Raw genomic sequence first — 13,296 nt, 5'->3', positions numbered from 1 at the left:
CTCCCCTGAAACCGATTGCTGGCATCGCTCCAGGTTTCTAATTAGCCCGAACTGAAACTCCTTCAACTCGTCTCCAGAAGCTGACGCTGGACCCGCCTCGTACCTGCAGCCTGGCCCTGCCGCTTTGCCCCGGGGGTGCCAGCCCTGCGCTCGCCGTGCCGCTGCTCTCCGCTAGCCCCGGCTTCTGCCCCAGCGCCTCCCGCTCGGGGTCCCCGAGGGCTCACAGCCTGGCTGGCGCTGCCCCTGCCAGACGCGGGGTCAGACTTGCAGAGGGTCACCCTGCCACGGGGACGCTTTGTCTTGCAGTTGCAGATGTGACCCCGGTGCCTCTCCTGCAGCAGGGAGCCGTTCGGTGCTGCCTGCTCCGTTTGCTCAGAGGGGAGCCAGGGAGGTGATGTGCCACCAGGGCTGGGACGTCCCCCCTCACACATGTCTCCCGTGGGCCCTCGGAGACCCTTCCTGGCTCACGGGCTTCCTCCCGGCTGGATGGCAGCGCCCGGTGCGGCACCGAGCAGAGGGGGTCCCTGCGGGCAGCCACCCCCCGTGCCCTCCTCCGGCTCAAGGGACCACGCACGCAGGGAAGGACCCCGCGCCGGGTCCCCCCCCCCCCGGCCATTCGGCCGTTGTCCTGTTCCAATAGCTGCTGCCCCGAAGCCACGTGGAAGAGTCGATGGGCAGGAGCAGCGGGAAGGTGGGAGGCGCAGGTGGCTGTCACAGGTCGAGCCGGAAAGCCCCGAAGTAGCTGGCTGCTGCATCGTTGTAGTCGATGGCCAAGGAGGAGACGGAGACGAAGAGCTCATCGCCGGCCTTCAGCTCAAACAGTCCCCCCTGGTAGAGAGCGTGGAGCCCGTAGTCCGCCTCGGGCGCCCAGCACTTGGTGCCCACCCCTTTGAGCAGGAGGATGGGCTGGCTGTAGGAGGTCTTCCAGTTGATGCACTGCACGAGCTGGGGGACGGAGACTCGGGCGCTGGCCCCGTCGCTGGGGTAGCGGAAGTAGATCTGGGAGTAGACGTAGTACTTGCCCGCCTGGTTGACCCGCAGCCGGCCATCCCGGTAGGTGATGTTCTGCAGGTGCGAGTGGATGGTGCTGTCTTCCCAGCGGGCGATGGCGTGGCGGCAGGACTGGGAGAGGTTCCCGAAGCGCTTGGAGTTTCCTGGGGAGAAGGAATGGTCACCGAGGGGAGTGAGATGCTCTGGGGAGCACCCGTCAGGGTCAGGAGAAAGGGGGAGCGGGGGTGGCTCTAACTCTCTCCCAGGTGTCATCCAGCTTGGAGGGGTGGAGAAGGTGGTCTTGGATGGGACAGGAGAAACATCTCCCCATCTGCCACCAAATGCATCCTCCCATCCCGGTCCCTGCCCGTTGGGTGAGATCTTTCCCCTGTTCCCATCTCAGAAAGCCGCTGGTGCCCAGTGGGGCTCCCCCACTCACCATCCTGGGCCAGGCTCTGCGGGCGGAGGGTGAGGTGTGCCGAGGGCTTGCCGGCTGTTTTGGGAGGAACCTGCCCCTCCGAGGTGTTGAAGTAGCTCCGCCGGGCCTCTGCGAGGAAAGGGACACACGGCTGTAGAGGACAGAGCGTGGGGACGCCCAGCCCCGTGCCGGCAGAGCAGGTCCTTACTGAGCAAGCAGAGCGAGCGGGGCAGGGAAATGCCCCACTCACCGTCGAAGAGGGAGGTTATTTGGGGATGGAAATGTCTAGTCAATCATTATCCAACATTTCTGTGCTGTCCCCTGTGGCCCCGGTTCCCCGGACTGCAGGCAGACGTACGTGGCTGTCCCTCCAACCCATTCCCTGGGGACGTATGCCCTTCACCCGCCCAGTGGGACAGTCCCTGCTCTCCCCTCTCCTGCCCCAGCTCGCAGCACCGTGCCCGGCGGAGTTTGCCCCGGGAACGACCGAGCCTCCCCAGCCCGCTGGCACGCCCAGCCGCACGCTGAGCCGTGCGCACGTGGACCGCGGCTCCGTCTGTCCGGCTGCAAGCCGGCCCCAGCGAAGAGGTTGCCGATACTTTGCAGCGTTGGCAAGCGGCAGCGCGGCTGCCACCCCTGGTACTGGGTCAGGAGGGACTCACCCTTCACCGCGCTCCTGCGGATAACGTTCTCTGTCACCTGGACCGTCAGAGAAGAGAAACGGTCCTGCGGTTAAAGGTGAAACGGGAGCTCCCCGCGCCCCAGCTCCTCTCGTCTCTTCCAACCCTTCATCACCTTGTCTTTCATGCTATGGCTCTGGGCTCCAGCAGCTCCTCGCTGCAGAGGGCCTGGTGTCCAGCCCCACTCCTCCGCCCCCCCTCTTAAACCATCCTTGCAATTGCCCTCTGCCACCCCTCCGGTGAGGCGGATGGGGAAACTGAGGCAGGGGGGCAGACAGGAGCTCTCCCATCGGCTGTCCCATCCTCCCCCAGCCCCCAAAGCTGGCGGGTCTGGGCTCACCGTGGCCACGTAGGCTTTGATGGTGTTGGCCAGCTTCAGGCAGGACTGGTTGCTGATCAGCTCCTCCAGGCTGGAGCCCTCCGGCTGCTGATTGATAACCTGCAGGCACCGCAGCTCCTCCGCGCTCCCCGGCGCCTGGGCTTTGAGCTGGAACAGAAACACCCGGACATCCCCGCGTCACAGCGCGCAGGCAGGGGCGGCGTGCGCGACTCGGCTGCGGGGAGCCGTGGGGATGCCCGGCGGGGTGCGCGCACGGGGCAGCCGCCCTCGGCCCGGCTCGTCTGGCGTCACGCGGGGTGGAGAATAGCCCTGAGCTGCCCCAACCCCAGAGCTGGTGGTGGGACAGGGCGGTACCGCCGGGATGCAAACACCAACTGCATCTCCAGTGCTGGGATGGAGTTGGGTGGCAGGAGGCCGGGTAGATCCCAAGTTCTGTCAGAACTCCGTTTTTGTGAGTTGGAGAGGTTAAAGCTTATCTTGTCCTCCTGTGGTCCCTGGAAGAAGCGAGTCTTGCTCATCCCAGCCCTTCGGGAAACATGACAGCCCCTTTCACTGAGTTCCGGCGCCGAGCGTGAGGAGGCGGCGAGACTCGAGGACTCTTGCAAGCTGCAGAGCACCAGGTAAAGAAAAGGAACCCAAATTTCCCATTCTCCATCTCCTTCGCCTCTTCCTCTCCTGCCCTGGGGGAACGAGACTCCTCCCTCAAGCAGTAAAACCCAGCCTTCGCTTCGAACGAGGTGTTCACAGCTCCCGGGGAAGCGGTTGCCCTGCGAGGCTTGGCTCTGTATGGCGCACAGAGGTACGAGCTGCAGCTGCAGGCTGGACGTGTCCGGGCAGCCTGGTCCCCGCTCTTCGTGCTTTCCCGCTGCTGAGCTAAGCTGGGGTTGCAAAACAAGCTCTCGCGCAGCTCTGCCCTTCCAGCTGCCGAGCCGTGCTGGCTGGAGACGGGACCCCGAGCACTCGCAGGGCTGCGTCAGCGCAGGCAGATCTCAGACACTTTCTAGCCTGCGCTGGCTTGTGGTTTGGGCTGGAAGCCTTCCCTCCACGTGACGCGGGCTGCTGCGCGGCGAGCTGCCCCTTCCCAGGCTGTCCCGGGGCTGACCCGGCTCAGCTCTGGCCGTGGCGTCACCGTGGGGGACAGGCACGGCTGGCTATAGGGTCTCACCACACCGCGCTGCTGTCTAGGGCGTGGGGAAACCGAGGCACAGATGGGACGGTTGCCCTGAAATCAGGAGCTGGGAATGAACACCGGCACCTTGACCATCCTGCCTTCACCACCTGGGTCGTTCCCAGATCCCAGGACACGACCCAGGAGTCCTCAGCTTGGCCACACCGTCACCTGGGGCTTGGCCACCTCCAGCACCCTGCACTTGCCCCAGGTCCCTGCTTGCTCCGAGCCCTCACCAGACTCCGGCCCGCCCGCCTCCCTCGGCCGCAGTTTTGGGTGCTCACTTGGCCTAGTGCCAGGATGCGCTGGCGTTTGGGAGCAATACAGACTCCAGCATCAGCAGAAAGGCTGCGTGAGGCCAGATGACAAGGGGTGGGGGGCTTTTGTTTGCACTATTGGGCCAACAGTCTGTCCTAGCACGGGCCGGCTGGACCGGCCAGGAGCACGGCGGCTGGCAGACGCGCCGCAGCGGCACGCTCGGAGGGACTGATGCGGTGGCTCACATGGCTGGAGAAAGGCGAGCGCAGCCCTCGTAGCGTTTTCCCCGGGCGGGGTTCAGCCACCCGGGCTGCGGTCTCGCGAAGACCTGCCTGCCCGAGCGGGTGGCTGCACGGTGCCCGCAGTAAATCCCCGAGCGATGGGGCTGTTCACACGAAACTCCACAAGACGAGCGCGTGCTCGGGCAGGGCCCGTGCGTGCAGCTCCGCCGTGCTGCCGGGAGCACTAATTACCGGCGTGTGCCCGTGTAACTGGGGTCAGCCCTCCTCTAACCGGTCCCGGTAGGGCGGTGGCACGTTCCCAGCAGTACCATGGGGACTGCAACCGTGTGCCTCGTCCCTCTGGGTCCCAACAACTGCCTGGCACCGACTGGTCCCGCTAATTGCCTTGACTAAATCTTGCTGCGACGGGCTGCGTGTACCACCAGCACCTCTCTCTTCGCAGCGTAACCCCTCCGCCTGCCTTCTCCGTCTCCCCTCCTGGGGACCTTGTGCTGGGTGGGGTGTTTGAATTAAGGAAAAAGTGGGAAAGTTTTGTAAAACCGGAGGCACGGGAAGCACCCCACGTGAGGGGGCGAGGGCAGGCTGGCCCTGCCGAGGGATTCGGTGTCCCCGGAGGTGCTGAGCTCTGACTACCTATCCCCAGCACAGATCCCACGCAGGGATCCAGTGACCAGCCTCGGAAATTAGCCCCAAGAGGTCAATTTAAGTGGCTTTCTCCTCCCTTCAGCCCTTTCCTGTGGCTCCTCCGCCCGCATTCCCCTCCTCTCTCCAGTGCCTTTCATGTAAATCCCTCACAGCGGGTGCCACGGGATCCAGGGATGGAAACAAAGCCCAAAGCCAGGGCTGAAGTCTGCTCCGCCGGCAGCAGACAGGCCGTTCCTCCACGGGCCGGGCTTTTTCCCTTTCTCCCCGTCTCTGTTGTGGTTCTGTGCAGCGCTTGGCACCGCGGGACCCTTGTCTTGACGGGCCCTCCAGCATCAGCAGGGATGATGGGTGCCCTCAGTGGAGCTGCCTGCCAGGCCTGAATTTCCCTCTCCCGCAGCAAAGATCTCTCCTGTCGGGGGTTTTCCCCTCCTTGCCCCCCCGCTGCTCGGGGATTGCTGTGGAGCCCGAATCGGCTGCTGGTGGGGGGGGCTGTTAGCAGGATCAGGCCCGTCACATCTGAGTTTGGCACGAGAGACACCGCGGGTCGGGGGGAATGGCTGGGTCCCAGCACGGTTATTTGGTGGGATTAAGCCAGAGCAAGCACCCAAGAGCTGCTGGTGCGGGGGGGGTCCCAGCCAGGCCACTTCCAGCATCTCACAGAGGGGCGCGGAGGATCCGGAGGTCCCGGAGCCTGGGTGGGACGGGAATGGCGGGGGCGGACGGGGGGAGATGAAGTAGGAACCAGGGGCAAACGGGGCCTGGAGCCCAGGGCAGCCCCCCCATCCCCAGCTGGAGCTGCAAACTCTGACGGGACCCCGGGGCAGCCCCCCCCGCCCCAGCGAGGCCCCTCAGCTCCCGCCCCAGCCCAGGACAAAGGCTCCTTCTCGCCACATCTGGATCCGCGGCTCGGGGCGGGGCCGGGGGCAGCGTCCACCCCCCGCCCCACATCTGGACCGGCGGCTCCCAGGGGAGCCGGGGGCAGCGTCCGCCCCCCGCCCCACATCTGGACCGGCGGCTCCCAGGGGAGCCGGGGGCAGCGTCCACCCCCCGCCCCACATCTGGACCGGCGGCTCCCAGGGGAGCCGGGGGCAGCGTCCACCCCCCGCCCCACATCTGGACCGGCGGCTCCGGGCGGAGCTCGGGCAGTGCCTCCCCCCCGCCTCCACAGCTGGATGCGCGGCGGGGCAGCGCCGGTAGCTGCCGTCCCCGGCGAGCAGAGGCGCGGGGCGGGGAGCGGGCAGAGCCCTCCCCGCAGCCGTCGGGTCTCCCGCGGGGGCAGCACCCCCGCCGCTCCCGGCCCGCCCCCCCCGGGCCCCGCCCGCACCGGAACGGCTCCGGGGCGGGGGGGGGGGGGGTGCGCGGGGGGCGCAGGACAGAGCCCCCGCCGGCGGCCTCACCTTGGAGATGGCCATGGTGAAGTAGACGAAGAGGCCGGTGGTGGAGGCGATCTGCAGGGCGAGGATGGCCATGACGGCCACGCTGCCCCACAGCGGCCCGCACCGCCGCCGCCGCCGCCCCCGCGCCCCGCCGGGGCCGCCGCCGGGGCCGGCCTCGTCCGCCAGCATTCGGGCCTCCGAGCCGCCGCTGTCGGAGCGCAGGTACTGCCCGGCGCTGGGCTGGTGCGGGGCCATGGCCCGGCCCGCCCCGGCTGCCGCTGCCCCGAGCCCGCCGCGCTCCGACGGGGCCGCGGCGGCGGCGGCGGGAGGGACCGGCCGAGGGGCGGGGCGAGGGGCGGGGCGCGGGGCGGGGCCTCCCCGGCCACCTCCCGCCGCGGGGCGCGGGGACCGGGGCGGGGGACGGGGCCCGGGGGTGGCCCCGGGGACAGGGTGCGGCCGCAGGTGCCCCGTCGGCAGCGGGAGACGGGCGGCGGGAGCTCGGGGACGGGCTTGGGCCTCCTCGGGGAGCGCCCGTGTGACCCACAGGGCAGCGTGGGTGCCGGTGGGGCGGCCCCCCGGGGCTGGGACACCCAGCTCCAGGCAGCGGGAACAGCCCCCCCGCCCCGGCCGTGCTGCCTGGGCTGAGACCAGGTCTCAGGGCTGGGGGCCGGGACCCGACACGCGTTTGGGTGGTGGGCGACGCGTGCTGGGGGGCACCGGGCCACCCCGAGAAGCTCGGACAGGCGAAGGTTTGCAGAAAGGGGGTCAGCTGCTGCGGAGCATCTCCCAGAGGCCTCGCCCGGGGGGAAGGTGCCCACTCTGCCCACGGGTGAGAGCCCACCCCGGGCTGGGAGCTGGGCAGGCGGTCCTCTGCGCACGCTGCTGTCCGGCCGCTGAGCCCCAACGCTCCGTCCTGCGGGTGGGAAGAGTTCCCGGCTGCTCCGAAGTAGGAATGTTGAGTTGTTTGGAAAGCAAACAGAGAGGCTGGAGAAATGGCTGTTACCTGACGACTGAAACAGCCGCTCCGTGGTCGGCCGAGTCTGTGGCTTTTAGTGCTTTTACCTCTGAAATGGAAGTGAGATCTTGATAAAACACTGGAGCGCTCCAGTCCGCCCAGAACCGCTCCCTCTTCTCTAAGGATGGGGCGTGGGAAAAGTGGGCTGGCCTCAGCCCAAACCCACGGCCAGCTCTGGGAACCCCGAGCCCCGTGCTGGGGGCAGTTTAGGACTGATGGCAAAATAGGGACCTGGCTGTGAGCGGGAGAGTTTGGACCCAGGTGAGACCCGTGATGGACCCAGGTGGCCCGCCCTGTCCCCAGGACTGCAGGCCCTGCAGCCGTCCCGAGGCTGGGACACAGGCCAGCGCCGCAGCCACGGCTATCCATAGGGACACGCCACCGGGACGTGGGCATGAAGCCAGAGCTGATCCGAGTCCACCAGGGCTGACGTCCCTGTGTGCCGTGGGGGTCCCCAGCTAGTGCTGCTCTCCCTCGGTGAGAGCTGCGAACCAAAGCCCTGCCAGGCTGAGCTTTGATCCTTACGGGGCTTAAAACTGTCTGTGATATTTCAGCAATAACATCAGTTCAGGATTTGGCCCTTAAGCCTGGACTTTCCGGGCTGGGTCTTGCAGAGCGTGTGTCATCTAAGGACCCCCTCCACCCGGGGAATGGGGAGAGCTGGTCGGAAGAGGCGGCTCGCCAGCGGCTCGCTTCTCCAGCGCTCTCACACAATGAAGGGCATTTTTTTTCCCTTTAAGAAAGAAACTTGTGCCGCTTCACGTCCTGCCTGGCAGGAATGGCATTGTCTCTTCCACCGAATCCTCTTGCCTCCCCCTGGCTTCGTGCGGACCAGTTTCCTGCAGGGAGCCTCAGCAGAGAGGGGATGCAGAAGGCAGCTCTTCACAGGTACCACCTAGTTAAAAGCGGAAGAGCCGGTCCAGTTTCTCTTTTGAATGATTTGTGGGGCTGGGGGGAAGCAGCAGCTCCCTCTCAGGTCCCTAATTGCCTTGGGCTCGGGTGGGGGGGGACGGGAATCGTCCTCTCCCTTAGCTGCCAGCGCAGGAGCTTGAAGAAAAACCTCTCAAGCATCTTTCCCATCCTACTTTTCTGCTTACCCGTTCTTGTCCCCCCTTAGGGACGGTGTCCTGTCCCCGCAGCACTGCCAGGCTCTTTGCCCCGTTCGGAGAGCGAGGCAGCGCCCACCCTCCCGCGGGTCAGGAGGAGGGTGGTGGGGCAGCGTGAGGCTGTCTGGGGTTGAGATGGAGGAGATGGCCCTTGTCGGAGGATGTCCGGGGCTGGGAGCAGGTCCCCCTGCCCGTCCCCAAATGCAGCCACCACTTGGGGTGCGGGGAGGTGAGTGGGTGGCCCTGTTGTCCGAGCTGCTCATGCGTGGGGCAGAGCGTGGCAAAGGCTCAAGCAGATCCTGCCTTTTCTTCTGCCTGATGGGGAGCAATCCTGCCTGCGCAGCAGGGCGGTCCCCAGGCACTGGGGGTGACCCCAGGCCCCGCTTCTTTCTCCTTTCCCGACCACCCTCGGGCTTCATCTGGTTGTGGCAGCAGCCGCTCTTGGTGGCCCGTGGGTGCCCCTGGCCCGTGCTGGTGGCCCTTCCTGGCAGCGGGTGCTGCCTCTGCGGTGGCTCACACCCATCACGCAGGTGCTGCACCCTGGCACGGGGCTGCTGAGCACCCAGACAGAGGAGCTGGAGGTTGAATGCGGTGGTCCCTGCAGCACCGGCCAGGCGTGCCGGGCTCCTCCAGGCTACTGCTCTGCCCAGCACGCAGAGGAGCCCGGTGACCAGCTATCACGACCTCCCAACCATAGGAAAATGGGTAACTAGTCACCTTATCTGCTTTTAGTGCTTTTGTAAAAGGCTTCGCCGAGCCTTGAATAATGCAAGCTCCATACAAATGTCTGTAGATCACTGATCTAATCACTCGCTCGCTGCATGAGTGTCTCCAGTGGGCTGTGATGTGCAAAGGGAGAGGATGGGGGGGAGTGTGTGTGGAGGAGGCTGGCGGTTTCCTTGGCATCTTCTGGGTAGCAAAAAGGTTTTTCCTCTTGCTCTTTTAGCAGGAAGGCAGCACTGATGGGGGCTGCGGCTCCCCCTGTTCCCTATCTCCTGCTGACCTGCACCGGAGCCTGGTCGGAGCAAAGCTGCGGGAGCAGGGCGAAGGATGTGGGACCCGAGGCGGACAAGAGACACGGAGGGGGATGCTGAAGGGCTGAGGACTGATTTATTACCAGCCGTCCCAGCCAAAGCCTTTCAGGTTGGGCTGCTCGTTGATCTTAGTGCCCGCTCTCATCTCTACCACCCTTTGCTGTCCTCCGCTCTTCCTGCGGGAAGGGGCCACGGAACTCCCGGTGACTTGTCTCGCAGGGACCTGGGTGGGGAAGACGCTGCCCCTTCCACCTCCGTGCTGCGTCAGTCTGGATGCTCCTGAGACAAGAGCATCTGCCAAGTCCACGAGCAGTTTTTCCCCTGTTCTCTGCCAACTCGGTGCGCAACCCGGTGCCCCGAGCCTGTGAGAAGCAGGCGCTGCTCAGCTCAGCACCAGCGCGGGCACCATCCCTGCCCTGGCAAGCAGCTGTTGCCCCAGGCGAGATGCCTTCGTTGGAGTTGGGGAAGGGCACCGAGCGAGGGGAGAGATGAGTATTCATTTCTAAAAAATCCAGTGAAGAATGAACCCTCCTGGTTGTTCTTCTCATTGAAAAGGCTCAGGACCTTCAGAGCCAGGTGGAGGGGGAAGAGCTGCAAAAGGCGCATCTGTGGCACAAACTACTTGCAAACCCCTGCCCTGGTCTCAGGCAGCAATTCTGCCTGCTTCTGGTGCTGGAGGGCTGCACGCACGGGGGGGCTTGCAGGGAACCCCCCACGCCAGGGGCTGTGTTTGCCTGCCGGAGCAGCCAGCCGGGCGGCTGGAGAGGGGGCAGGGATGGCCAGGCTCCTGCTTTTGGTGGAGGTCAGCTTGAAGAGCCGGATGCATTTGCAATTTGGGGCGTGGAGGTAGGTGCAGAAGCAACCTGGGTACCGCTCATCCGCGTGCTGCGATCCTGGGCCACGCGCTGCTCCGTCGGATGGGGCAAGGGCACACGCTGGCTCTGCCGATGAGCAGCGGGAAGCCTGGGGCTACAAGGACTTGGTAGCTTGGGGCGGCTCTCCGTGCCTGGGAGATAGGAGGTTTGCAGAGCAGCCAAGCCTGTGAGCGAGGGCAGGACCAGAGCTGGAACTGTGCAAAGAAAATTGGGTGGGAGCCAGATAAAAAAATGCCTCCTGAGACTGGCTGAGGAGTTGTTTTTCACTTTTAATGTTTCCTGGTCTGTGCACTAGGAGAGACGGGTCAGCTGAGCCTGGAAATATGTTTCCTCAGCGCTCAGTGGTGCAGAGCAAGTGCAGGAGAGCAGGAGAAGGTGTTTGCTGGGGTCTTGCCAGCGCTCTCAGCGAGGCACTGGGGTGGGGGAAAGAGGCAGGGAGTACCTGCATGGGGATGTGAGTTGTGTGTCTGGGATTTTCCAGTCTGTCCCTCGGATTCGCTGCAGCTTTGCCTCAGGCAGGACGGTTGAATGTGCGATTTAGTCCTGTTATTTTCCCCTGTTAGGGGGGTGATAGTGCCTGCAGGATCTGTTGGGTTACCCTAGGCAGGACCCCTCTTCAGCTGGGTTAGCGACAGGGAATTCCTCCCTGGTTCGCATCTTCTGGAGCAGAGCTCCAGTGCTAGGGCTCAGCTTCCTGAGGCTGTTCCTTTAAGGCAAACCACAGCCTGGCGTTTGCTCGAGCAGCTGATGATTTCTAACATGTGTTGGCTACATGATCTTCAGTCAGGAAACAGCAGCCCCCCGGGATGTGAAATCATTGCATGCAGCTCGGGAAGGCCTTTGCTAACCTCCCCGGTATGCTCTCTCCAGCATTTTTCTTTTGATTTGAACTGATCAGTTCCTGTGCTGAGATTTTTTTTGGGGGAAAAACCTCTTCCCCATCACACTGCACTTCCAAGGCTCAATGGGAAGGTCAGTGCTTCCAGCTGAGGTGCTGGACCAGCTCACCTTCCTGACCAGGTCTGCCCCGACCACGTGGAGAACCCCCTGGGACCTCTGTGCCGGGCTCAGCTCTGCCCTCACCGCAGGGAGCACCCTCCCCTGGGGTGGCAGGCACCCACCCTCCTCCTTTGGCCTCCTCTTCCGTGGCCCAGCAAAGCCGGGGTGGTTCACCCCATCCATGGGGCAGCGCAACACCACACCTTCTATCTGTCGCAGGAACCTGGGCAACAGGAGACTGCCAGTGATCTGTCTTGGCCCCCTGCCCCTCTGTGCCTCAGTTTCCCCCCTGTTCAGCTCTCAGAGGGTCTTGCTTCCTGCGTGGTTTCCCAAGCGCGTGAGATCACTGGCAGGAAGATGTCCAGCTTGGACGATGCCCTGGTGTTTGTTCATCCCAGAGAACGCCGCAAATGCTCTGCCACAGTGAAGTGCCCTGGAGGAGTGTGTTTGGTCAGAGGGAGGAAAGGCTGGTTTGGAAGCAGATGAGAGATGCTATGAGAAGAGGCTTAAATAGCAGGAGGGCTCCCAGAGCCCTTGTTATGTAGAAAGGGGGGAGATGTGAGGGGCAGCTCATCCCCTCTCAGGGTGGTACCACATTCCCTGGGTGATGCTCTCACCCGTGGGTGGACATCAGGGAGCTGGTGCCTGCGCACTGGGGAGCTGGCCGCTGACACGGGGCTGTGGGGTACGTTTGGCTGTGAAGTGGGTCAGGCTTTAGAGTGGATGTGTGCTGGGACCTCTCCTCACCCACCTCTATGGTGCTTTGGGGTATCCAGCTGCAGTGGCAGCACAGGGTCCTCATCACCATCGGCCAGCGCCGCCGGGGGAGATGCCCATGCAGGGTCCTGGGGAAAAGAAGAGCCTTTGAAAAACTGAGCTGGAGATGGATCTACGGGGACCAGGATGGAGACGTTGGATGGAGCAGGGTGAGCAACCTTCTTGTTGGCTGGGGCACCTCTACAAGGCCACCGCAGAGGGGACACCTGGGAGACAGGGTGCTCAGGTGCCTTGCTGCAGCACGGCTGAGTACTGACCTTGGCACAGGTCTTACTGGGGTGATTTTCCAGCTGGGGCCGTGCCAGGTCATCAGCGCCTCTCCCTGCCTGTGGAAACCAAAGTGTGGCACTGGGATAGGTCTGGGAACAAGAGGGGTGTTGGGAGGCCCAGGGTGCAAAGGGATGGATGCCAACAGCAAAATGCCCAGTGTCGGGACGCTGCTCCCAGCTCCTGAAGCCAGTTTTAAGCTTTTCAAGAGTCAGTGTTATCCCTTGCCACACATTTCTGAGCAGAAACTCGCCATCCCTGCATCAGGCATGGGCAGAAAACCCCTGGAGATGGCTGTGGCAGCCCTGCTGCTGCCTGGAGCAAAGAGGGATGATTAAAGCCAGGTCTTTTCTGTCCTCCCCTACCCAGAATACCAGTGATTTTACAGCATATTTAACGTGTGGTGAAATGTGGAGGGTCCCATCTGCTGCAGGGTGGTCTGCTGGGAGGTACGCTTGGTCCTCCGAAGAGCCAGCAAGTAGCTGGGCTGCTGGGGAGGGTGGTGGGCTGGGAGAAGGGTCTGCTGGGTCTGAGCGGGGAGAGGGGTAGGAGGGAGACACGTTTGGGTTTGCCGTCTGGCGATGGGGCTGTTGCCTCATGGCAGGCTGGGCAGACACAGCCCCTGGGCAGGATGCGGGCGCCTGCGGTGCTGGAGCTGGGAGGGGATCGGGGGGATGCTGCAGAGATGCCAGGCGGGGGTGAGACCAATGTGTCGGCCACTTTAGGGAGAGATAGAGCCTCAATTCAGAATGGGAAGAACGGAAGTATTTCAGCCCAGGGCTCGTGGTGCCCCTTCGCCCTCCCCGAGGGGACCTCGAGGGGAGGAGTGTGGGAGCACATGGCGCTGGTCGGTCCTGCTGTGGGGTCCTCCGGCAGCCTGGCTTGGGGGCGAGGATGTGCCAGCGGGACCAGGATGAGGCAACCCAAGCAGACGTGACTCAGCACCCAGACAGCATGACTCAGCACCCCAGAAATGCCGTCTGACAACATCTAAGTGCTGATGCCACAGTAACTGATGCTGCAGTAACTGGGCGCCCAGTTTCTCCCTGGGGTCGGCAGTGCCAGTCTGCCTAAGACCACCACTGAACCAGCAGAAAATCCCCCCA

The 13,296-nt window shown here is 64.2% G+C and overlaps 1 protein-coding gene across 1 annotated transcript; it reads right to left on the bottom strand.

The window, feature by feature from the left end:
- Window positions 1-557: 557 nt before the first annotated feature.
- Window positions 558-6,372, bottom strand: LOC132318171 (tumor necrosis factor ligand superfamily member 10-like). Its single transcript, XM_059824525.1, has 5 exons — window positions 6,139-6,372; window positions 2,429-2,575; window positions 2,071-2,107; window positions 1,430-1,537; window positions 558-1,154 (listed from the first exon to the last, which is right to left on the bottom strand). Exons 1-5 carry the CDS (start codon window positions 6,370-6,372, stop codon window positions 712-714), a joined length of 969 nt encoding a protein of 322 aa, XP_059680508.1. The 3' UTR covers window positions 558-711.
- Between the last annotated feature and the right edge of the window lie 6,924 nt (window positions 6,373-13,296).

The sequence above is a fragment of the Gavia stellata genome, chromosome 14 (genome assembly GCF_030936135.1).
Source record: "Gavia stellata isolate bGavSte3 chromosome 14, bGavSte3.hap2, whole genome shotgun sequence".
Taxonomy (NCBI): domain Eukaryota; kingdom Metazoa; phylum Chordata; class Aves; order Gaviiformes; family Gaviidae; genus Gavia; species Gavia stellata.
This window is presented reverse-complemented; position numbering and strand designations above follow the sequence as displayed.

Coding starts and splice junctions, on each gene's coding strand:
- LOC132318171 (XM_059824525.1), bottom strand. CDS start 6,372: ATGGCCCCGCACCAGCCCAGCGCCGGGCAGTACCTGCGCTCCGACAGC. Junction 1,538..2,070: donor CCGCAGGAGCGCGGTGAAGG/GTGAGTCCCTCC, acceptor CTTTCCTCGCAG/AGGCCCGGCGGAGCTACTTC. Junction 1,155..1,429: donor GCAGAGCCTGGCCCAGGATG/GTGAGTGGGGGA, acceptor CCTTCTCCCCAG/GAAACTCCAAGCGCTTCGGG.